This window comes from Sceloporus occidentalis, unplaced genomic scaffold (assembly GCF_023333645.1).
Source record: "Sceloporus occidentalis isolate IW3139 unplaced genomic scaffold, rSceOcc1.0.p SCAF_1, whole genome shotgun sequence".
Lineage (NCBI taxonomy): Eukaryota > Metazoa > Chordata > Lepidosauria > Squamata > Phrynosomatidae > Sceloporus > Sceloporus occidentalis.
Window position 1 is genome coordinate 245,452,635 of NW_028316981.1, and position 26,238 is coordinate 245,478,872.

Here is a 26,238-nt window from a genome sequence, read left to right on the forward strand (position 1 = left end):
AAAACCCTGCTGGAGATTAGTCTATTTCTTGAGAGCCAGAGAAATCAAATCTTTATGCCAACAAAACTGCCCTTGCAAAAGAGATGTTACTGAAGCAGCTCTGCTGGCAAGAGCCAAGGCATCATGAGCCCTAAACAAAAATATGTCCACTTTTATCCTCTGGACTCTGAAGTATATCGTTTCCATCTCAAGGGAATAATGAGCCTGAAACCAATCCAGCTATGGGGATGTAGATGCTGAGTCTAGACACTACATCCTATTGATGCAGCCTAGAATCTGTATTAGCTTTTCTAGCTGCCACATCACACAGCTGACTCATGTACAATTTATGGTTCACTAAGACTCCTAGATCTCGTTTGCATACACTGCTGTCAAGCCAGATATCACCTTTTCTCTATCTGTGGATTTCATTTTTACTGTTCAAGTGTAGTATCTTACATTTCTCACTGTTGAAATTCATTTTGTTAGTTTTGGCCAAGCTTTCTAATCTGTTAAAGTCATTTTGAATTCTGATCCTTTCTTCTAAGATATTGGTTATCCCTCCTAATTTGGTGTCATCTGCAAATTTGATAAACACACCTTTTATTCTATCATCAAGTCATTGATAAAGATACTGAATGGTGCTGGGCCCAGGACAGAGTCTTGTGGAAGAGTATGAGACATGATGCTTACTTTGTTGCTTATGCCCTCTCCTGTTTCCAGCCAAGACAAAGTGGAACTGGGAAAATAAGACTGGCTCTTCTGGGTGGACGGTTTTCGATTGACAGTTGAATTGCCCTACCTTTAACTGAAAAAGGAAGGAGCCAGACCCCAGCTGGAAGGATTCCCTCCCCACGCTGCTGGAAAAAGAGTACCTTTTAAAATTAATCCGTGTTACAGTATTAAAACTGTGTTACACACTTTAAAAAGTAAATAAACTTCAAATTTATTTGTATGGTTTTCTAACAGTCTCCAACTCGCATTTATATTAACAAGTAAGAGAGATTTCCATTGTTTACCAACCAGTGCATAACCAATTTCAAGAGAGAAACTGGAAACCAGTAAAATAGCTCCAGTCACTAATGTGGGCTGCTGCTCATAATGGTACACCTCAAGTGAATCCAAACATACATAGCAAAAGTACAGTTTACATGATTAAAAAGGAAGAAAAAGAAATCTGTGAGTTACCATTTTTACAGTGTAGTCTTTGTTAACAAAATGTGCGTTGCTACTTTGCCAGGATAGTCTCATGCACTGGATTTATAGACTAGGAATATAATGCAAGTGTAGCAACACTGTAACAGAACTCAGGGAGTATTTGTATTACAGATATGGCTATGAAATGTGTGGACCTGTTTTGCCAAAATAACCAAATCATACAAATTCCAATCCAATAAAATATTACAAATTGTAATGTAAACGGTTAAATTATATAGGCATTCTTTTCAAAATCCAAACGTTGCCATGAAAAAAATCCCATATAAAATGTATCAAAACATAAATTACATTTATAAGTCTGTACATGATTCTTCTCATAAAAAGCATTGAAGACACAGATACATAGATACTCTGTACAATATTGCTCATTTTGGTCTTTAAAGGTCTACAATCACTAAAAAATATTTTTAAAAACTAAGAAGGTGTGTGTGTATTTTTGTAGCACCATCTTAACTATAATAACAATGACTTCAACATCCTTGTTGATCAATGCAACCAGTAGGATGTCCTGAATAGTTTCTGAGCCTCCCCCCCCCCCCCCCCGAATTTGGCCACCTGCAGGCAAAAAAAATGTGATTTGTTAAAAGTTAGTGCATAGCTTACCCTGTCACTTCTTTGGGGCACTGTCTATTTTTCCTGCTAGAACCTAGGTTGCGCTTCCTTTCATCCATATGGGAATTTAACAGGAAAAACATCTGCGACAAAGACATACAAGTCATTCTGCTCTCTCTCCTGGATTCTAGCTGTATTTCAGATCTGGAACAACAACCTCACCTTACAAATTTACTTTATCAGTGAGATTAACAAGATGTCCATTATACCTTGGACACCTCATCACATACAGAACAAGCCTGTGAGGAAGCATAGTTCAGCTCTCTTTTTTGGTTACTGCTTTAACCCAAATTCATAAAAAAAATATTACAATCAGAGTTCAAGATATACATGATGTGCAATGAATTTCCACTATATGTTGCACAGCAACAGTATATTATCAAAGCAGCTTCCCTGCAAGAACTGTAATCAATCCTAGATTTAAAAACAGCAATTCTTTATCTTCATGTTTCACAAATATCTGCTGAAAAGGAAAGTCTATACATATGACATGTCATTATCGTCACATCGTTTCTGACTTTGGATCAGTAGCTGTGTATAGCAGTCCAAAGAAAAGCATTGATTACACATAAGAAAGACTACCGGTTCCAGCATACTGAAGAGATGTTCAATTATGTGTGTGTATGTGTGCTTTTCAAAAAATAAGGCACCATCATCAGGCTTCTGTCTGAAACTCTGCCTCATCCATCTGAAGAGTGTCATTATCACCCAATAATTCTGTCTCAGGCACTGAGCCTTCCTCTTCCTCCTCCTCTTGAACCAGACTCTGAGCAACATCTTCTGTCATATGATGTGCATCCTCTGTCCCTTCAGGAAGGAGAGCTGCCCTGTCAGCCACAGAAGCATTAGAGGGTGCTGTTGTTACATATCCTGTACTTGTGGAACCACTCCCACTATGGTGGGATCCAGGTTTTGGGATCATCTGAGGAGCCATCTGTTGAGGAGCCATTTGCATTGGGATCTGGACAGGATAAAAATTTGGTAAATAGGCTCCATATGCTGGCATTGGCTGATAACCATTTACAGGAATGTAGAGCTGAGGAGGTGGGACCATAGGCCTTATCTGTCCTTTCATTTGAATGAATTGTGGTTGAGGGAAAGCTTGTGTTTTCTGCTTTGGCCCAACATACCTAGTGTTGCTGACATTACTAACAGGGCTTGTACTCAGAGAACTTGTCTGTGTGGTGTTGCTTGCACCAGAGGTCTGTGCAGAACTGTTATAATTAGACAGGTTCCCCCATGTTCTCAATCTGTTGTGGATGTCTTTAAATCTTGGTCTTCTGTTAGGAAATTCATTCCAGCACTCTAACATCAGTGAGTACATCCATGCTGGGCAGTCATCAGGACATGGCAAAACTTGCCTATTTCTGATCATTTCAATGACATCTTGGTTGGAATAGCCACAGTAAGGCTGCAAGCCATAGCTGAAGATCTCCCACAATAGCACTCCATAGGACCAGATGTCCGAATCAATGGAAAACTTGCCATACATGATTGCCTCGGGGGACATCCAACGTATGGGGAGAGGATTGTTTCCCATTAGTTTATAGTAGTCAGCAGAGTAAACTTCTCTGAAAAGACCTAAATCAGATATTTTCACATTAAGCTTGTCAAACACCAGTACGTTTCTAGTGGCCAAATCCTTGTGGACAATATGGTGGCTTGAAAGATATTCCATTCCTGCTGCTATCTGTGTCACAATATGAAAAAAATCAGCTGGCTCCAATGTAGACTTCACAGTCTTGTCATCATCAGTGCTGCCAACATCAGAGTGAGGAGATCTCATCACCAGGAACTCATGAAGATCGCTGTGTGAACAATAGCTAAAAATCATGCTGACAGGCTGTTCTTTGGTCACTATCCCCAGTAAACAAACTACATTTGGGTGCTGTAATCTTGATCTCATCATTGCTTCATGTTTAAATTCTTCACGGAGGGCTAGGTCTGCTTTATCCTTGAGTGTTTTGATGGCAACTGTTTGTGTCTGCTCCCCTGGTGTTGTCCCAAACAGGTGACCCTTATAAACTTTTCCAAACTTCTCTTCACCGAGCTCTTCCATAAACCTCACGGTGGACAGATTTATCTCTTTTAGTTTAGCCTGAAAATAAAAAAGAGGGGAAATCCCATGTCATACATTCTTTGTGATATTTAAATCTATTTCATGATACATTTCTTAGGTTTTTTAAACATTTTAAAACCCAATAATTTAAAGGGAAATTTTAAAAAAAACTTAAAAGATTTCTGCAGGCTTTGAATCAAAATGTACTTTCAACTCATGTTAACTGATTCTTAGAAGTTTCCTGTTAATTTTTTTTTTTTTTTGGGTGGCGGAACCTCACATTTGTTGTTGTTGTTAACTGCCTTCGCCATAAGAAACAAATAAAAATGTGGCAAAACAAAGAAACTGTCAGACTTTTTAATGAGTAGATAAGATTGCCACTTGTCTGGTGAGCTGTAGAGATTTCCTGTCCTGCTGGGGGTTTATCTAGATGACCCATGAGGTACTTTGCAATGCTAGGGTTTTAAGGCCATCACCTCAACAGCTTTTGTTTTAACTATTTACATCCAGACTTTACTACCAGTCCTGGGTCTTAAGACAGCTTACAAAAATTAAAACAGGTATCAGGTGAAAGTTTGTATCGCTAGAAAACATACAAAAGTTAAAATGTAATTAAACTATCCACAGAATTAAAAATATTTTTAAAAGATACCCATTAAAAAGCAACAAGCATAACAATATTGCAAATTATTAGAAGCCTTTTCCCTATATGCAGACAGTTCCTAATGGCTTATAGAAACGAAAAAGTCTTCACCAGCTGGCAGAAGGAAAACAAGGAAGGAGTGCCAGAGCCTGGGAGAGCCACAGAAGGTCCTCTCCTGTGCTACACCTTGATGTTCCTGTGAGGGTGGTGGGACATATGGCAAAAATAAAGTCCTTCAAATTACCTAAACCCAAGCTATATATGCTTTTTTCCATCATATTCTGATAAAAATGACATCCTTATACAGTGCACCCGTGCCATACCCAGGTGTACTATATGCAGCTTCCAGCTTATGCGGAAGCTGCAAACCAATCAAATTAATGTGCACCTGCCCATGGCGCATCTGCTTTCCTGAGCCACGAGCACACATCCCATTGTTTTTAATAGGGAACAAACATATGCGGATTTCCCATTATGCGGGGGATCCAGAACAGGGAGGGCCTGCTGTATTACAAAATGATCCAAAATTTACCTAGGGTAAATAAGTACTTCCTCTTACAACCACAGGCCCTGGCCTCTGAAGTCATTAAGTTTAATAGACTATCATGCATGTACATGGGTACTCAAGTTAATTAAAACCATTCAAATCCCTTTGGTTTGTTTTACAGGGCTTTCAGTGGTTTTGTATCTTTTTGCGCTGGCTGAGGCCAATCACTGTAGAATGCAGTAAAAGGTAGACATTTACTGGGAGACTGTCTGACAGATCTTGATTTTATCAACTCATAAATGTAGACTCTGAAACCACTGGATAGGTCTGATTAAAATGGTGTTTTGTTTTGTTTTGTTTTCTTTTTTAAAAAAGACTGGTACCTGTTTGTGTTGATTAATGAGAGGCATTTCCATGTCCTGGCTAGGAGACGCCATCAGCTGCCGACGTTGTGGAGTAGTAGCAGAAGCCTTCTGCTTATTTCTGCACATGCAGACTAAGAAGAAAAGGCAGGCAATAACCAAGGGGATTGCTATGCTGGGAACCAGAATGTAGAGAATCCCCATTTTACTGCTGTCACGTGGACCTGTTAGGATGAAAAGTATATAATGTTTTCAGGTGGTGTTTTAAACATCAAAAAGTGATACAAAACAATGGCAACAGTTAGCTCTATGAGATAAAATTTAAGCATGAATCTGTGCACACACAGGAATAATGATGTTAAAAGAAAATTATATTCATCACCAACTTTATATGTAGTACTGTATGTAGAATACTACCTTATATGGTCCAAAACAGTACTGGTCAAAATAGCCCGGGGGTGGTGGTGGTGGTGGAATAACTGCTGGTTCCACATATGAGAAAGCCTGAGAATCACTGGTCCAAAAGACTTGATTTTTTTTTTAAAAAAAAATACAAAATGTACAGATACAACCAGTGAGCACCAACTCTTAGTATGCTGTGGCTGCAGAAACTCAGATCTGAATAGACAGGTTTAGGATTACCCTGTCAAAGCTATTTATGTGCATATGACCACTTAGTACCAAGAATTGATACTCAATGGTCATATATACACAAACCACTTTGACACCGTAATCCTATACTTGTCTACTCAAATCGGACTTGCTGAAGCTACAGGATGCTAATACACACCAAATAGCTGTGCCCTCAAGGACTATTCCATTTACTTCAAAGGAGAAGGCAAAAGCTTCATAGATGCACTGAGAACTCATCCCCCATTGAACTGAATGAGGCAGGTTTCCCTGGAGTATCTCCAGCACTCATTTGCCTATACAATAAATTAACACAAATAACATGTCTAGAAATGACAGGTCTCTATGCATTTATCTTGAATGCACTTTGACCCAGTAACTTAACAGTGATTGCTGTTACTCACTAAATCCAAATTCATCTTTTATCCTAAATTGCAAAAGTGGGAAATGGATGTTTGAGGTATTGTACTTATGGTACCTGATTAAAAGAATAGAATACTGATTGACCTATCTGTTCAGCAAAGTGATGTGTGTATAGCAGAGTCCTGCCTGGAGTGAATCCTGTTTAATTTCCTTTAATAGTTATATCCCAGCTTTTAGGTAAAATCAATTAAAGTAGCTCACAGGAAAAGCAGGTTAAAATAGAAGGACATAAACAAAAACTATGCCATAACCAATGGCAGCAATGACAATAAACCAGCATCAATTCCAATATTAATAAAGGCAAGCCACAAAAAGGGGGCCAAGAATATTGGTTTCTTTGAACTGATTGTTCCAAGAAACCATGGCATACACGAACTATTTTTACCCTTGTTATACGTAACAATGTTTTTTAATACTTTGTTTAAAAATAGAAGTACTGTAAATGCTTCTGAACTTGCAGCTGCACTGGAGGAGGAGATGGTAGAAGGTAAATGCTTGAGCCCTGGGATGACTGAAGCTCACTTCTGTTACTCTAAAAGAAGGTGTGCATTACATTTGAACTGCTGCAGTGTCTGCAAAACCTAGGCCAAGAACTTCCAAAGTGATGTGGGCTTTCCCCTCAAAGATACAAGTGTCTCTATAATTTTTTAACCTGCAAGTTCTATTTATTTTTTCAATTTAGATCCCACCACAGGCTTCAAGATAGATTCAGGGTGTCTAGCAATAATTAAAAAACACAGAGCCCAACAAATACATACAGTGTAGAGTGCTGTTGTGTTAGAAGGCAAAATGCCAAAGCATATCCATCCATACCATGTATAAACAAACAGAGCAAAAGAGGAGGCTGTGTTCTGTGATTTCCAAGCACAGTTGTAAGCCAAGTTTCCTCTCCTAGGAAAGGTTCCAGAGTCCTACTTTTAACTTGGACTTTGCATTAGTCTATGCAGCTCACAAGACTTTGCTGGATAGATGGCCAGCTGAAATGATTCTGCTCATGCATAAGATGCAAGGTTACACTTGTAAAGGCTGAATAATTGCTGCTTTCACTCAGAAAGGTCATTAGACAAGCTTCTGGCCCATAATGTAAATTCACATCTGTTTCCCAATACTTTGTCTCAGGTCTAGAGGTCCAAGCAGGAGACAGGGGATTATCACCTCAAAAAGGTAGTGGGGTGAACAGCTCACTCCCCATCCCACTTGGACTAATAGCCACTGATGACAAAAGGATAAAAAAAGAAACCAGTTGACTAGTTTTCAGATACTTAAATGTCCATGTCTTCAAACTCAATGAACAAACAATGTTTTATAACACAGCAGTTTGGATTATTTTTCTTACGTAAGCATAACAAAAATACCTTTAATAATGATTTACTTTACAGATGTTTTTACTACAAACACTCTAAAAGCAGGGAAAAAAATTAATACATACTACAAGAAGGAACTTCACACAGTTCCATGCGTACGTTTTTGTTTTGAGTAAAACACCAGGGACCTTCCATTTGGTTTCCAGGGTTGCGACAGTATGCGTGTCCCCCTCCAAGCTCTGGAAACTCTGTGCTTGTCAAGTCATGGGAATGAGGATGTTGAGAATCCCAGTACTGACAATTGTGGCCTGACTTAGTGACACTGATAGTCCCTCGATAATCGACTCCAGAGCCATTGTAACACTGGTGGTCTGCAAGAAGTAATTTTACAAAAGATCCAAGGTTAATTGGAAGAGGCCATCTCCCCAGCACACACATTTTCCCCTTGAAAAATACTTTATTATATCCAGTAAAATCTATTTTTGGACTGATCAAAGATTGTGAGACAAAAACAAGTCAGCAAAATGAAGTAGTTCATTACCCTATGTATCAACCATTTTTAAAGCAAACTCATCTACTTCAACATGATTTAAGCCCTGTTTTGCAGATCATCCTTCTGACTGTATGCAAGATTAACTGAGCCAAAACTGAAAGATATGGAGAAAGTCTGAATAGCAGAAACAAACTCGTATAACACAGGATGTATGACTTTCCCATCAACTGGATGAATATGGAAGCAATGTGGAAATCAGGCACATTTATTGTACAATAAATAGGCCTCTTTAAGGCCCCCACCCATGAGGATGGGGATGAACATGCTAGCTCCACTTCTGGCAGTGTTCTCCATCTGGGCACTGAGAATGGACTCTCTGCAACAGCAAGAACTCTGTTTATAGAGGCAGTCTGGTAATTCAGAAGTTCTCAATTGCAAGAAGTACCTCCACAGACAGAACAGCCTTCTCCTCACAGATTGGTGGTGGGTGCCAAGAATGGCTATGGAAGGAGACAGAGCTACTGTACTCAACCCCACTCTGCCTTCTCATGTTCACAGATTAGGACACTAATTCTGCCTGCACAGGTAAATTGGTTCTTGGCTTTCTAGGTGGCTGACCTGGAACTCTCTTCCTAGGGAGCATAAAATGACCCTGTCCTTGTTGTCCTCCCACTGGCAGGCCATTTTTAAAAAAAAAAAAATGGTTCTGATACGTTTTTTAGAACTGAAGGTTTATAAGGAAAGGGGATTCAAAGAGGGTACTGTATTGTTTTTTAAATGGTTTTTTATCATTTTTAAAGTCTCTGTTTAATTTTTTTTAAATACTGTTAATAGTTTCATTCTATTTTAACGTTGAACTTTTGAATGTTTTGAACAACAGCCTTGGTACACTGCAGCGCTCAGGAAAATGAAGTGGGCTGGACAACAACTAGAGCACAACTGGTGGAAAACTCAACTCTTAACTGATAAGACTTGCCATCAGAAATGTCTTTGTTCCTATGGAGAGCCAATACGTGCAGCGAAGAAATCTTTCTCCTCTGCATGTATTGCATCTGCAAATTCCCATCCAGCATAAATGTTTAGGGTGGTAAGGAAACTGACCCAGGTGCCACCTTGTCAAAACCCTTTACTCGATCCAACAACAGCATGTGCTATTTTGCAGATAAAATCTCTCACATAAGAGCCGACTTGGATGCCGGTATTACAGCAGAACCGACTGATGAGGTGCCCAGACATTCTGTAAATGAGATTTTACTGGATTGATTTGAGTCTGTGAGTACCGATGACGTAGACAAGTTTCTTAGTAGTGTCCCCCCCCCCTTGATCCTTGCCCGTCATGGCTTGCCATCAAGGGGGGGAGATGCCTTGAAGTTGTTTCTGAGAGACATCATCAATGCATCCCTTAGGGAAGGGCAAATTCCATATTGTTTGAAAGAAGAGGTCATTAGGCTGCTCCTGAAAAAAACTTCTCTTGAGCCTCTGGACAGGAACAACTATAGGCCAATATTCATCTGCCATTTCTGAGCAAAATGATCCAGGTTATCTAGATCCATTTCAAACCAGCTTTAGGACAGGATATAGAGTTGAGATTGCCATGGTTGCCTTGACTGATGACTTTCATCTAAGCATCAACTGGGTTACTGTTGGTGCTATTAGACCTCTCAGCGGCTTTTGATACAATAGACCATGACATCCTTCTGGATCGCTTGAGAGGATTAGGAATTGGAGCATTGCATCGCAATGGTTCTCTTCCTTCCTCTTGGGCAGATTCCAGAGGGTGATGATCGGGGACAGGCACTCCTCAAAGAAAGAGTTTAATTGTGCCATTCCTCAATTCCACCATCCTGTCCCTGATGGAATTCAATACACACACACACACACTGTATATGAAGCCGCTGGGAGAGATCATCTGGAGACATGGGGCGGAGTGTTATAAGTACAGTGGAACCTCGCCATACGCGGGGGATCCGTTCCGGATCCCGCTGCGTATGGCGATTTCCGCCTATGCTCTAGCCCCATTGTAAACAATGGGGCTCGTGTGCGGCGGCGCGGCCGTGCGCGGGGCGCAACGGGCGCGCGCGCCCATTCAATTGAATGGGACGCTCCGCCCTTTCTGCCCCACGCGTGCGTCGCGGCTTGAGCGTATATGCTCAAGGCCGCGTATGGCGAGTGCGCGTATGGTGAGGTTCCACTGTATGTTGATGACTTGGTCTTCAGCTTTGACTTCAGATGGCATCAGATGGTTGATGACACCCAGATATATTTCTCCATGTCTTGGTCTTCAGCTTTGACTTCAGATGGCATCTCTCCTCTCAATGAATGTCTTAAAGTGGTAATGGACTGGATGAGGAAAAATAGACTAAAACTGAATCTGGGCAAAATGGAGGTGCTCACAGTAGGGGCCCCTAATCCAGGTACTGAGATACACCAACCGGTCCTAGACAGGGTCATACTCCCCTTAAAGGACCGTGTTCGCATTCTGGGACTGCCCCTAGACTCATCGCTCCAGATGACAAATCAGGTAAATGCGACGGTCAGGAGCGCTTGTTATCAGCTTTGGCTGATATGCCAGCTGCATCATTTCCTGAAACCAGGGAACCTAGAAATTGTGGTACACACTCTGGTAACCTCATGATTCAATTTCTGCAATGTGCTCTACATGTGCTCTTCTCTAAACTTGTAACTGTGCTTCCATTACCACATTTACATATCTTATTATATACCACACCAGTTGCACAAAGGGACCTGTGCTGGTTTGCCACCTTGGTACACCAATCTGGAGTAGAGAGACTGTTTCCAAGCATTGTCAGCCTATCATTTCCCCACCTGGTTTACTCCACTGTGGCTCTTTAACACTTCAGGTACTTTTTACAACAGTGTAAAGGTTAAGCCACACTATTGTGTATACATTGCATATTACTGAAAACAATGAAGCTGAAAGTAGTTAATATGCGCAAGGGCAACCTTTCCTACCAGGGAGGTCTGGCAGTTGTTCAGATACTTGGGGAAGAATCTGCATTCTTTTGGCAGGAGCCCTTATAGTTTACATCACACAGCAGACGTTGGAGGAGAGAAATTTGACATCTGCGTTTCTCTTTCTCACTGCCATGGAGCATTCCCAGGTAAGCTTCAAGCAGTTGACAAACGGAAAAAGTCCAGTGCAGCCCAGAAGTTTTTGTACCTCAGAGGAACAGGCATCCTCAAGCCACACTGATTTCTCAGAAGAAATTTACAGCTAGGAATGGGTAAAAGTGGAGTGTTAAGTTCACTGATTTCACTTACAAAATCAATATCAAAAACTGGATTTGGACATTAAAGATTTTCATATGTATTTCTCTATAGAAGAAAACAAATCCACTAGCTTGGAACATTTGCTGTTGTTGGTTCCAGATCCCACTATATTTTTGAGAAAGTTTGGGAAAAGTATGGACAATAATGATGTCAAAACTTTGCCTATTTTTCATCAGGGTAGCAAGATTTCACTTCCATTTTGACTTCTGCACCCAGTTCAATATATTCCTTTTTCCAAAATGCTCTCTAATTGCTCTCAAAACACTCTCTTCTTATACTTGCTAACTTAGGCTGCATCCACACTGCATAAATAATTCAGTTTGACATCATTTAAACTACTATGGCTCAATGCTATGGAATTCTAGGAACTTTAGTTTTGTAGACATTTAGCCTTTCCTGTCAGAGAGCACTGGTGCCACAAAAAACTATGATTTCTAGAATTCCACAGCACTGAGCCATGGCAGTTAAAATGGTGTCACACTGGATTATTTCTGCAGTGTGGATACAGCCATCGATTTCCAAAGCCAAAAAGAAACACCCCAACAACAAAACACCAGAGGATCAAGCACTCTAAACATAAACATGGAACAGCATTTTATATACTCCTGAGGTCTAATGTTTTCTCAATAAAATAAAATAAAATAAAATAAAATAAAATAAAATAAAATAAAATAAAATAAAATAATAGATTCTTGTGACACATTAAATCAGAGGTGGCTGGTGTGTAGCCAACGGGCTATATGCCCTTCTGTAGTCCCAGACTGCATCGGATCCGAAGTCTCATCATGGTTCAAAACCTCATCATGATTTAAACCCTGTTATAGTTCAAAAAGGAGAACTACTTCAACTCCCATGAGAAACAATTGTCTTCTAGTGTTAGTGTGTGAGCGTATGTGTGATTTTCACTCTGGATATTTACACAGTTTTGCAGTGTCTTTGAAGTGTGACAAGGTCTTCAGAGTTGCTGAAGTTGCTAACAGTTGCCTTAGAGATTAACACATAAATGATGTCGCATACATAGCGATTCAATTGTGGCCAGAGCCCACTTCAGTGTAATACATATGCAACATTTTTTCACTTGAATGTGAAACACAGAACTGAAAGTATGGTTTTGAGCGAAGTAGTTAAATTCAGAGAGCCCGTGGCACAATCTCCCATAACAGATCCACCAAGGGCCATACTACCTCACCCACTAAAACAAAGAGGCTGCAAATTCATTTTCAGTTTTGAAACAAACTTATTTTAAAATAATCAAAAATAAATTCTCAGAGGCTGTGGTCCTTATTTCAAATGAACACTCTGCTTCCAGGAGTACAATTTTCTGTTTTAACAAAAAATGAGATTCCAGGGCTGATAAAAATGGGTGAGGGCCACATACAGCCCATGAACTGATTCTTCGCCATCCCAAATTTAAGGCAAGGTGGAGTAACCTTTTTTCGCCCTGAGGAGCACAGTTAGGGGTTATATGCCAGTGGGGATTGCTCTGGATGGTACTTGCAATGGTCTAAAAACCTAGATGAATTCCATTCCAAGAGAAAGCTGGATATAAATGAAACAAAACTAAAATTAAGGAAATAAAACAAGAGGGGTCTGAATAACTAAAAATATTATATGACAGGCAGCCTTACACAAGCCATGCATTCTATCAGAGTAAATACAAAGTGTTTGTGTATGGGAGCGGCTGGGGGGGGGGGGAGGAGGGAGAAAGAACAAAAAAGCAGGAATGAAAACTTACATCTGTTGAGCCGCTCTACTGGGATTCCAATTCTAATACAGTTGGCAGCCTCCAAGGTATCTGACAATGGCAGGTCCTCACACTTAGGCGGCTGGAGCTGCATCAGAATGAGTGGATTAGACCTTGCAATGTTGTACTCCTGCTGACAGAGGTCATTCTCCAGAACTTCACACTCATCCCGACACAGCTCTCTGGGCTTAGGCGTCCGCGACCGTTCATCACATAGGGGGAACACAAAGTGACAGAAAGATGGGATGGCAAACTGGGAACACTGATCTGATAAATGGGTGGATGTGCCAATCATAGTAAAAGCAGCTGGAAAAAAAAGGAAGGCTTAGTTTAAGTAAATTAAGACTTAGTTTACATAATAACAGGGGTATAATACAATACATTATTACAGATTTTATAAATTTGGAAGATTTTCAAAGCAAGTTACCAAACTAAAGGCATTAATAAAAGGTAACAACTCTTGAACAGAAAACTGCTGCTACACATGCATGTTGCTATCATACTTAAATAAATAAATAAATAAATAAATAAATAAGTACTTGGTGAAAATAACAACAACATTGTACTCAGCAAGTCCAGCAGGGTATATATGCACTTATACACCAACTGACTAGAATTTAAAGCCTTCATCCAAATAAATTCTGACCCTTACAGAGCTGTGAAGGTTTAAGAATGCAGAATTCTCTGCATGTTCATTAGGTTATGATTTCTCGTGTCCCTTCTTGGAAGTGGTTGCAGCGTAACTAGTTTTAATCTGGTCTATGATTTGCCATTCTACTCACTCATATTTACAAGAGCCCCTTTGTGATTGGTCTGTGTGTGTTTGTGTGTGTGTACCTGAGACTGCACAGTAATAGCTTGGAAAAAGGGAATCCAATCAACACAGGCCCTAAACATCCATCCTTTGAGATCAACCACTTATTTTTCCTACTTTGTGGAAATGTAAAGTCCCAAACTGCAGATCTGGAAATATTCTTCACTCAATCTTCTTCTGTAGCATTATCCTCAGCCTTTCCCTTTCAACTGCATGGCAAGCTGCAGTTTGTAAAAGGGAGTTTTAATTTATCCCACCAGTTCCAAGAAGAGACACTCAAACCTGTCTGGACATCACACCCTTTATCCTGGCAATACTTCAGTCAAATCACACATTGTGTTGGGGTAGGTTCTGCTTACTAAGGCACAATGGCACAATGAATCTAAGGAAATGCTGTTCTATAGTATTACCTTATACGTTTCACATCTGAGTCCTAGTTCTTGGAACAAACCCCAGGACTAAACCCAGTGAAATCTGATCTGGACTAAGATTTTTTTATTATTATTATCATGATGTAGGATAAAAAATAATACACATTGAGTCTCCCTTATCCCAAATGCTTGGGATTTTTTCAGATTTGCATATACACTATGGAGTATTTGCATATACACAATGAAACATACTGGAGATGGGGCCCAAGTCTAAACATGAATTTCATCTCTACACACCTTATACACATGAGCCTGAATTTTAGATATAATATTTTAACAGTTTTGTGCATAAAACCAAGTTTGTGTACATTGAATCATCAGAAAGCAAAGGTGTCACAATCTCAGCCATCCATGAGGGAACTTGTATGCATTTTCTCAACAGAAAAGACTAATTCCTCAGCCCAGATATCAAGTCTGCCAAGGTGTCAAGTCTAATGAATACAAAACACATAACCCAATGACTAGAAAGCCAGAACTAGTAAGTAAGAAACTACTCTGTAAAGGAGAATGAAGATTTCCAGAGAGATTCCAGGTTTTACAGAAGATGCTTTACCAACAGCCCAGACTGAAATAAAGTATGGAATAAAAACTGAAATGCACAGATATAGGATGGGGGACACATGACTTAACAGCAGTTATTTGTGAAAGAGATGTAGGAGTCCCAGTAGACTAGAAGTTGAACATGAGTTAATAGTGTGATGCGGTAGTTAAAAAAGCTACTGCAATTCTAGGCTGTATCAATGGAAGTATAGTGTCGAGGGAAGTAATAGTGCCACTGTATTCTGTTTTGGTCATGCCTTACCTAGAATACTGTGTCCAGTTCTGGGCACCACAATTCAAAAAGGATGTTGAGAAGCTGGAACATGTCCAGAGGAGGGAAGGTTCTAGAAGGCTCAGAGGCTGTTGCAGCCAGGAATATAGGCAGGAATGCAACAAAGATATAGGCAATTTATGAATACAGGTTTAGACTGATGTAGAAAGTGCAGTCTATTCAATATGATGGAGATGTATAGGCACAGAATATAAACTGTCCCCGCTGCCACCACTATTTGGGGCAGATCATCCCTCTCCCTGGGCAGTGCCTAGGGAGTATACAGGAGGTCACTGTAGTTGAGCCCAAATCTCTAAAGAAAAATGCTTGCAGGGAGCAAATCAAATAACGTTTTTGGGTCTCTGCCTGCCTCTCTTTCTCTTTAAATTTGGCCGTGTCTGTTCTATCCTTGAATATACTTTTTATATGAGTGGAGAAGATCTGTATTTAAATATACAGAACTATTGCCATCAAATCTAATTTGGGCCTCAGGAATACCATCATAGCCTTCACAGGACTAGAGACTGCAGTGATACCAGATGGTAGGATTCAGGACAAACAATTTCTGAATTGTCCATCCAATCAAATTGAGTCATAAAATCAGTCTGTCAGAAAGGCTCAGAAATGTTAGGAAGCCATGAAGTTGCTGTATAGTATTGTGGTCCACTCTCTCTCAGTCACTATTAACAGCTATATTAGGTACCATGGAACTACAGTGCTACCTCGGGTTACGAATTTAATTCGTTCCGCGGCGCCGTTCGTAACCCGATACATTTCGCAACCCGAAAAGGCGCTGGAAAGCCGCTAGCCACGGCTTCCGATTTGAATTTCGCGCCGAAATTAATTTCGTAACCCGAAAAATCTTTCGTAACCCGGAACAGTTTTTTCCAATGTAACTTTTTCGTATCCCGGAAATTTCGTAACGCGGTGAATTCGTATCCCGGGGTACCACTGTACTTTCACCTTCGTCCCAATTTATGGCTTCTGAAAAGTCAGACTTCAATTTCAACCAGATTGGAAAACTCTGAAGGAATAGAAATCTGTTCCAGAAGTGTGTGGCTCCATTTAGCCATTTGACACCCCAAGCCTGGACATACTAGATTGGGCCCATTGATATTCAGCACTCCCTGCCTTTCCTTTTGCATTTTGGGACAGAATAAAGCCCTGCTGCAGGAGAATCTTGGACTCTAAGCATGGTTCTTCCCATGAGCCTGAAATGGTTTTGCCTTAGTGGTTTAGAGTTGCATACTGAGGAGAGGCCCAAAAGCTTGTCACCCCAAAGAACTATTTTTAAAGCAATTCTGCATAGGAAAGGTTATTGCATGTACAAGCATAACTAATACAGCTAGAAAGTATAATTCTCAAGATTTCCAGAAGGGAGTATACAATGAGTTTTCAGTTAATTGCTGCATCAGAATTATGCCATTTTCTGTTCACAACAGCCATGGCTGAGTTAAAGAGAACAGTAGGAGCATAGCAGAAAGGGGCTGATGTTTGCTGAAGACCTCAGTAATTTACTCAAGTATAATGAATTACTAAACCCACTTTAATCAATAGCAAAATATCCTTGAGCAAGCTGGCTCTTAAAAGAATGCAGATAAGAGCAAGGCTGAGATAAGTGAAGATACTGGACCTACCTCAAAAGAAATGGTTAGAATGGGGCATAAAAGAACACAGGGCTTTTATACTGGGATAAACTGTTGTGAGGATTTACCTCCTTAGCAACAATGGATCAAATTCACTTGGCTCAGGTGTGGGAAATCAATACAAGGAATTCTCTGGCAATAAGCATCGCCCACACCTGGACAGTCTTCAGCCCACCTTTGACCTCACATATTCCTTCATGTGATTGACTCTTGGCTGTATCTGTGTATTGCTCAGTTCACCCATCTTCAGAAAAGTGTGCACACATCTGAGGATGAGCCAGGATTAATAGGTTATTTTGTGTGAAGAAAATAATAGCCTCAGGCAGATGAAACAAAAGACGTTTGTAGTACATCTGTCCTGAAGTAATCTCCGGACATTGGGCAGCTGCTAAATAAGCAGCTATGTTTTCTAGTAGCAGAAATTAAGATGTCAAAATTGCAAGAGAAGCATTCAAATTAAGACAGTAAAGTGAGGGTTGTAATGGAGATAGAGTTTCTTACTCTCTGTAGTACTGACACTGTTGTGACTGCACTAACTGGTAGATTACTTAAATAAGAAGCGCACAACTTCCTTTTGGGCAAAATCCCTGTAACAAATCACAGAAACCACTCCCAATGATTCAGGAAGTTTGCTGCTCAATACAGACCAGTTCCCTCAAGTTTCCTGCTTCCTATCATAGCTGCCTAGATGTGGATGTGCAACCCAATAAGACCAAAACAATGTGAAATTATTATGTATAATGAAGCTATATGTATACTGATTGGACAGATATACAGGCATAATTCAGTTAACAAAGCCTCCAACAATAAGGCTCTTTTTTACAGGCTTTTAAAATATCTGCCCCTCTTTTCTTCCCTATCCTCTGTCCAGCTAGACTTTTTTAGCAGCACTGTCACTAGGAAGCTGGTGAAGGAAGGCTGGAAAAACACAGACTTTCAGTACTGAATTGCAGCAGTATGTCTTCAGTAAACTAGGAAGCTGGAAAAGAGTGAGATTCTACTCCACAGAATCCTGTCATATAGCTATGTATGCCGGCCAACAATAGAATCCAAAATCACTTACAAGGCATATATGAACAGCAAATGGAGACAAAATGGCAAAACAGATAAGCCTGCTTCACCAGATAACCATAGTTAAGGACAGAAAGCATGTCCAAATTTTTTTGGAAAACTGTCATTTTGGAAAATTTGCTTGTTAAGTGTTTGAAAACCTTAACGAGAAACTTGGACCGATGAGAATCTTTGCAGTTAGAGGCTTATTCTGCAAAAATTCACACTATTTTGTGCAAAAAAAAATTAGCATTTTCTGAATAAGAAAAACAGAACATACTGTTTTATGCACAGAAAACCCTGGGGGACGGATTGTCAAACATCAACAAAAACAATACAAATGAATGATACGGACAAGTCATCTCTGAACTGTTTGTACTGTAAAAACAAACAAATAAAAAGACACAGTACGGCTGCTTTGTAGTTCATAATGAAGAATGTTAATGCCATAATTTGAGGTAACTTTTGAAGGAAATTTCCTATTTGGACAGTAGATGTCACTACTTTCCATTCCAATTCTGTACAGACAGAATTAGCAGACAGAAACTTAGTTTGATTCATACCTAAAGAATTATTTCTTCTAACAAAAAAAAAGTTCTAGTTCTCCTATTCTAGTTTTGCTGTCTCAAGTTTATTTTTCACACACTTTTAACCTACCACGAACTGTTAAGTCTGAAAGATCCTAGGAACATTTTTTCCCAAAGGAGTGAACACCTAAAATGAGTACCTAGATTGTTGGGGGCAAATTAGCTTACAGTTGTAAACCGCTTAGACACTGCTTAGGAGGTATGAAGCAGTATATAAATGAAGCTTGTTTGTTTTTATATTCTCAAAGCAAAGTATAACTGTTTCAATCCTACAAAATGTCCAGTTGTACATACTACTAGGTTTGCAGTCCCCAAATAGCCTTTTCCACAGGGGCAAGTGGCCAACAGAACACACAACCAGAGTGTTCAGTCTAATTTGAACTGCTACATCTATGAACTCATTGGTTTTATAAGGATATTAAAGTAAGAAAACTTACTAATAATGCTAATAGCCTAATGCTCCATCCCATCTGATCTTGGAAGGTAAGCAGGGTGAGCCCTGGTTAATACTTGGATGGAAGACCACCAACAAATACCAGATGCTGCAGGTTATATTTCAAAGGAAAGAAGTGGCAAAACCACCTGATTATTACTTGCCTAAGAAAACATTATGAAATTCATGGGGTTGCCATAAATTGAGAAGCAACTTGAAGGCACATACACATAAACAAGCTAGAGTTACCTATTTGTAATAGATCCACATTTACATATTCAATAGTGTAGGGCATACCTAGGGATTATAAAGATCCCCCAGTCCTGACTTACTGGGCAGCATTCACTGCTAGCAATGGAGATCTGTTCACCTTCAACTGGGGTGCAGTAAATTGACATTCCCACCTTCCCTCAAATGATCTCTAGCGTAGGAGGAGTTTTGACAGGAATCCTGGTTCCGATTGTCACACTAAAGATTGCTTACAGGAAGTGGGTAGAAACATCAGACTGCTGTGTCCCAATTGACAGGAGAGCAGACTACCTGATAACTTAAGACTGGAGGACAGGGTCAGGTTGGGAAACACTACTTAGGTACGTATCTAGAATACCAGCTCCTGACTCTAACTCTAACAGGGAAATTCAGCTAAAACATTCTGACCTTGAAAAAATCTTCAAAATTGTTTCTTTTTAATGTGTATATAAATCTATGTTAATCCTGTATTCCACAACCACTGAGTTGCAACACATTCATCACACTTCAAATTCATAGGGATTCCACTGTAACTACTGCAAAAAATTAATCCCTAATAAGGGGAAAGCACATCATTTCAACTCACTCTTAACATGTGATAAGGAAAGGCTAGAACTTTAACTTAAAGCAAAAATAAGATAGAACCAAGGTGAAGAACAAGTATTCTCAAAAAACAAAAGCTGCAGTTATTAAGCTCTTAGGAACCTCAAGGAAAAGTAGTTTAAGCATTTCCAAAATATTTTGACCCTACCATCGACAGATTGGTGCTTTCTACTAATAAAAATAACAGATTGAAATGAAACTGAATAGCTTAACATGGACTTTTCACTTTATGCTTGCTTGATAATTCCCCATTATGACATAATAACTGATATTTAAACATTTTCTAAAATATTTCTCTCTCTCTCTCTCATATTCAAATATATTAGACCCTGTGATTTGCTATATGTTGTCATATGCTGCTGCTGGGTAGATTTTTGAAAACTATTATAAATGATAAGACGTATGTTTGGTTTGGTGTCATTGCTCATCCTGAATGCTGGACACTTGGACTGGCACATTGTTAAATAAACTGCTGTGTTCATTTCACTAAAATCTCCACTCTTGAACCCAAACAGGAAAGGGGACAAGCTTCTCCAACACATAAACACTTTGAAAAGCTGTCCTGTACACATAGTTGTTTGTCCAACTGGATTTCAATTTTTTCCATAAAATATAACATTTCTGACAAGAAGAGAGGCATGCAGCCTTACCAGTAATTCGGTTTTCAATTTCCCCTTGCATTTGGAGGGAATCCACATAAATAGTCCTGTTTCCAATGATCCGAGCACATGCAATTCCCCGGTAAGGCTGACAAAACCCATCTTCATGGTAATCTTCCCTGCAAGAGACAAATTGGGAGCTTTATAAGTACATCTGCAGATGTCTACTTAGCCCTGATGAATTAAAAGAATTATTTTTTTAAAAAAGAAGAAGTTAAATTATGACAAATTGACAGTAAATTTGATATTTCTAATTCCTCCAGACACAGTTCTCATCCCTTGGTTTCAACTGATGCATTGTTTTGGAAATAGGAAAGACTGCAATGAAGATTTTAGTTCTGGTGATGGAAGGAGGCTCTCGAAAGTGAAAACAAGAATTATCCTAGAAATCCTATGCTAAAGATAATGGGATGTGACAGGTTATTCTATTACAAAACTGTTCAACCAAAACACTACTATGTGTCATGTTACACCTCATAATACATTGCTGGCTTCAAATAACATGCTATGCAATTAGGCAAGCAGTTGTTCTTCTTCCATATCCTTCTCCAATTCTTCATTTCCTGTAGTGAACATCAAAACAGTCCATGCCAAGATTTACTAAAAATATGGCATAAATCTGAACTATGTTTTAGATAAGCAGAATGAAGCCAATGTTTAACTTCCTTTCACCCTCCCTTCACTTTCTTGAAATTCAACTTAACACCAAAGTTACTTTCTGTTGTGGGCTTTCATTCTTATGTTGAGTTCTTGTCTGGGTTGAACTCCCTCCTACTTTTAAAAATCAATTTAATGCAGATAACTTAATCCAGTTGCTACAGAAAGTTATACTGATTTTAGAAGTTTCATAGTTCTAATACTATGGATAAACCTTTAACTGAGTTCAGTAAAGCTGTATCCCTTTTGGGAACTAGCTTGTGCTGCCAAGTTCATGCAGGGCACCTGTCAAATTGGAAGTGGACCCTATTTTTTGCCTTGTCAGTGCTGATGTCCTGGTCACTTAAGTTCAAAAAGAGCCTGAGAGAGCCTTGTGTCTTTTCAAAGCTGACTGAGGATTCATTCAGAGGCCTATGGGATGGAACTGGCCTGAATCCTATCAAACAGAGTACAGTGCTACCTCGGGTTACGAATTTAATTCGTTCCGCGGCGCCGTTCGTAACCCGATACATTTCGCAACCCGAAAAGGCGCTTCCGATTTGAATTTCGCGCCGAAACGCGCCGAAATGATTTTCGTAACCCGAAAAATCTTTCGTTACCCGGAACAGTTTTTTTAAATCTAACTTTTTCGTACCCCGGAAATTTCGTAACGCGGTCAATTCGTATCCCGGGGTACCACTGTACAATCATTGAATCAATTGTTGAATGATGAGGCAATGCTTATGTAAAACCCACTTAATAACTTTGTTGCTCTTACATTCTTGAGTCAAATCTGAATTATGGTGATCCTGTTACTGGGCGGGGGGATGGGACTGGAAAGATTTATTTGGGGTGGTTTGCAACTCCCTTCCCTTAAGTCTGAGATATTATGACTTTCCCAAGGTCATTAAATGTGTTTCCATGGCAGAGCAGATTCAAACCCTGCTCTCCAATACACCACACTGTCTGTATCTATTAACTGGGGCTCATCTATTTGAGATTAACAATGAGTCGGGCCCTGTAAAAGATGTTGCAAATTTACTGCTAATATAAGGCTGCACACTCCTATTAGCACCTAGCCTCCCCCCCCCCCCCAGTATAAAAACATAGTAATAGTAAAAGGAGATTAAACCAGAAGGACATTAAAACAATAGTATAAAATAACAGCTAAAATAAGTAGGAGATTTGTAGGAAGTTTATAGCGGGGTCCAGATAGGATGGTAATGAGGATGGAGAAAAGGGGAGAAAAAGTGGACGGGGGAAAGGCAGGTAAATGGAGGTGTTCTAGTTTGGAAAAGCCTGCCAGAAGAGATCCACCTTAATAGCCTTCTTAAAGGTTTCCAATGTGGTAATCTGATGGATCTTGTCCGGGAAGTCGTTCCAGAGTCTAGGAGCAACTGCTGAGATCTGTATCAACAAACCACTTCTAGTTATCCATATTTCCACTAGAAGTAGGTCTCTAGTAGAGCTAATTAACCTGGTCTCAACTTTAATTCAAGAGGCACCACAAAATACTATGAGAGCTGATAAAAAGATGTTGTGAGGGAAATCTCCACTCCACCCCTATGGTCAGAAGGAAGGAACAGAAGTGACCAGGTGTCATTCATGTCTATGAACTGAAATGTCTCAGTGCGTCAACCCTGAGGGCACAGGGTCCACCATGCCACTGGCAAGAGAGAAGTATCCTTAGCATGGGGCCTTCTCATTTGAAAATAATAATAATAATAATAGTTTTATTTCTATCCCGCCTTTCCAGGGATCAAGGCGGCGTACAATAATGGGATATACCATCCCAATAACAGATAAAATACAATAAAAACAGTTACAATATCAGCATAAAGACAACAATACACAATAGCGTTTCCAAGCATCCAGGCTAGCAATGGGGGAGGGGAACATAATAGGGCTATTGGGGGTAAGCCTGTTTGAACAAATACGTTTTCAGCCCTTTTTTAAATTGGGCTAGGGAGGGGGTCGAGCGGAGCTCATCGGGGATCAAGTTCCAGAGCTTAGGGGCCGCTATTGAGAAGGCCCTTTGCATGGTGACAGCTCGTCTCGCATCTGGAACTTTTAAAAGATGTTTATCCCCAGATCTGAGAGTGCGGGGCGGATTATATGGAGAGAGGCGGTCCTCTAAGTACCCTGGGCCCAAGCCATTTAGGGCTTTATAGGTAATGACCAACACCTTGTATTGCGCCCGGAAGCGAATAGGCAGCCAATGAAGATCTTCAAGTACCGGTGTTATGTGGCTAGCCCTGGAAGATCCAGTGACCAGCCTTGCTGCCATGTTCTGAACCAACTGAAGCTTCCGGGTATGATACAAGGGTTGCCCCATGTAGAGCGCATTGCAGAAATCCAAACGAGAGGTTACCAGAGCATGTACTACAGTTTCAAGGTCCCCCCGGCCCAGGTAGGGTCGCAGCTGGCGTATCAACCGAAGCTGATAACAGGTACTCCTGACCGTCGCATCCACCTGAGATGTGAGGTGGAGCGACGAGTCCAAGAGCACCCCCAGACTGAGAACAGAGTCCTTCAGGGGAAGCGTGACCCCGTCAAGGACAGGTGGACAAACCTCCAAACCTGGACCTGGGGAACCTATCACAAGTACTTCCGTTTTCTCTGGATTCAGCCTGAGTCTGTTTTCCCTCATCCAGCCCATTACTGACTCCAGACAGGTGTCTAGAGGAGAGATGCCATCCCTGGTCACTGCATCAGTCGGAGGCACAGAGAAGACTAATTGGGTGTCATCAGCGTACTGATAATACCGCGTCCCGTGCCTCCGGATGATCTCTCCCAGCGGTTTCATGTAAATGTTAAATAGCATGGGAGACAGAATGGCTCCTTGAGGGACACCAGATGTAAGTGCCCTCTTATCAGAGCACACGTCTCCCAGCTGCACCATCTGGAACCTTCCTGAGAGGTAGGATCGGAACCACTGGAGCGCAGTGCCCCCGATTCCTAACTCTCTCAGGCGCTCCAGAAGGATACCATGGTCAATGGTATCGAAAGCCGCTGAGATGTCCAAGAGCACCAACAGGGACATGCTACCCCTGTCTATGCCCAGACGGAGATCATCGACCAGGGCGACCATGGCAGTCTCAACTCCATAGCCCGCCCAGAACCCAGTTTGAAATGGGTCTAGATAATCCGTATCATCCAAGATCGATTGAAGCTGGAGTGCAACCGCTTTCTCGATCACCTTCCCTAAAAATGGCAATAGCGAAACGGATTCTGCTGTATTCTGATTGTGGGAAAGGGAACAGCAAACTGGGAATAAAGGTGATGATTTTGAAGGGATATGGAATAAAGCAGGGAGAAAATGATGTCAGCTGAGGGGTTCATACATTTAGACTTTATGTGGTGAAAAATGGTAGGCTTTTCCCCCCATCTAAGAGGTGTACAGAGTTCATGGTAAGATAAGCTATATGAGTCAGCTGCTTCCTTATAGTTTAATAATATGATTGTAAATGAGTCTCAAGACAGTTTGTAAATGTGTTTTGAGCAAGTCATCACTGCATTTTCCTTACTAGCTGAATCAGCAATTTCCTACAGTCAGACGTCTCTTGTTCTTAAAATACAGCCTCATATTTGTCTTGTCCGAAATCTTACTAGAAAATGGAGGTCCAAAGAAATGGAGCAGGAGAGGGAGAGGAGAAGACAGAATTTCACTTGGATTTCTTAATTGACATAGTCCCTTAAAATAAATAAAAAAAAAACTGGTGTGATGTTTGTCTTTGCTGAAAACGTCCAAGACAGGTTTCACAGCTGTGCTCCTTGGTATAGTAGTTATGGAATGACACATAGGATCAGATTACAAATAATGTGAAAAACAAGCATTGTGATAATTTTATGCTTTAAGTCAGCCAAGTTGGTTTGAAAATGACCAAGGGACAAAATGGATGTATATATACATACATAGAAAATTGTACGAAATTTAATAAAGCATATCTAAATACAATAAAATGTTCTTCTCTGACATGGAATTACTGGTCTAAACCCAATTGCTGGTCCCAATGAGAGTACACTTATTAAATCAATGGAGTTTATATAAGAGTTTTGAATGGGCCTACTCTGAATGGGTAAATTCAGCAACAGGTCTACTCTTGTTGGTACCAGCAATGGGATTTAGACCACTGTATTCCCACCCCCACACACTTATTAAAAAAATCCTTCACTGTGTCTATCTGTTAAGAGATATTCCCCCCTTCCCTTGGCTGGCACTGAATAAATTTTAAAATAAATAAACTACCAGTCATGAAGAATAATCCAGACAACAAAAAGGCAAACATACAGAACAACAACTGCCTTGCTTTCACTTCATAAAAGGTTTCTGGTGTCATGTAAAACTTCCATATACTTTTCAGAAGTCTGATGAAAATGACTCAGTTGCAGATCAGAGGTGAAATGGAAGAAGGAATTCCTCTTATCTTTACTGTGCAAACTACTTTCTAAATCAGCATGATGGCAACACTACTTTAAAACTTGACTAAGATTCAACTTAGAATGGGCTTTGTACCCTTATCAGATAAAGAAAATTAGAAAGCTAAATATAGTTTGAAGCAGTGAGACAATGTTGGCACTTGCATATACTGACATATAAAGGCCAATTTAAATATTGCCTAATTAACTGGACAGAGTTGGGATTGCTTTTATCACAATGATGATGAAATATTCCTGCTGTTATTTATATTTATGTCTATCCCTTCACAAAGCTTAGGAGTTTGCTCTTGAAAACTAGAGTTCTGTGGTGTTCATTTAATAATCTTACATTTTAAGGAAGAGTTGAATGCAATTACTGAGAAATACAGTTATCATGAAGGATAATGCTGGTGTCTTTTTGCCTGAAGAATGTCTCTTGTGAGTATTGATAACAAGGTATCAAAATGGGAGCCATTGGATTTAGAGGCCTGGATGCTATACAGTTTTACCATGCTATAAATATATACCGTAGTTACATGGTATATACATTTCATAAGATCATACTTTGCAAAACACTCAATTACCTCTCCACTTATCAACTAAGGGCCCAAACAGACAGGCCAAAATAAAGCTGCTTCAGGTCACTTTGGAGGTA

At 40.1% G+C, this 26,238-nt stretch overlaps 1 protein-coding gene across 1 annotated transcript in view; it reads right to left on the reverse strand.

Annotated features, from left to right (window-relative positions):
• Positions 1 to 1,752: 1,752 nt before the first annotated feature.
• LOC149323705 (tyrosine-protein kinase transmembrane receptor ROR2) overlaps positions 1,753 to 26,238 on the reverse strand; it is a 179,704-nt gene continuing 155,218 nt past the window's right edge. The window contains exons 5-9 of the mRNA XM_089512142.1: positions 20,520 to 20,647; positions 13,237 to 13,551; positions 7,843 to 8,088; positions 5,382 to 5,584; positions 1,753 to 3,907 (exon numbers count right to left, since the gene is read on the reverse strand). Coding sequence (XP_089368268.1) covers positions 2,465 to 3,907; positions 5,382 to 5,584; positions 7,843 to 8,088; positions 13,237 to 13,551; positions 20,520 to 20,647 — 2,335 coding nt within the window. The 3' untranslated portion in view covers positions 1,753 to 2,464. The remainder of the gene's footprint in view (positions 3,908 to 5,381; positions 5,585 to 7,842; positions 8,089 to 13,236; positions 13,552 to 20,519; positions 20,648 to 26,238) is intronic.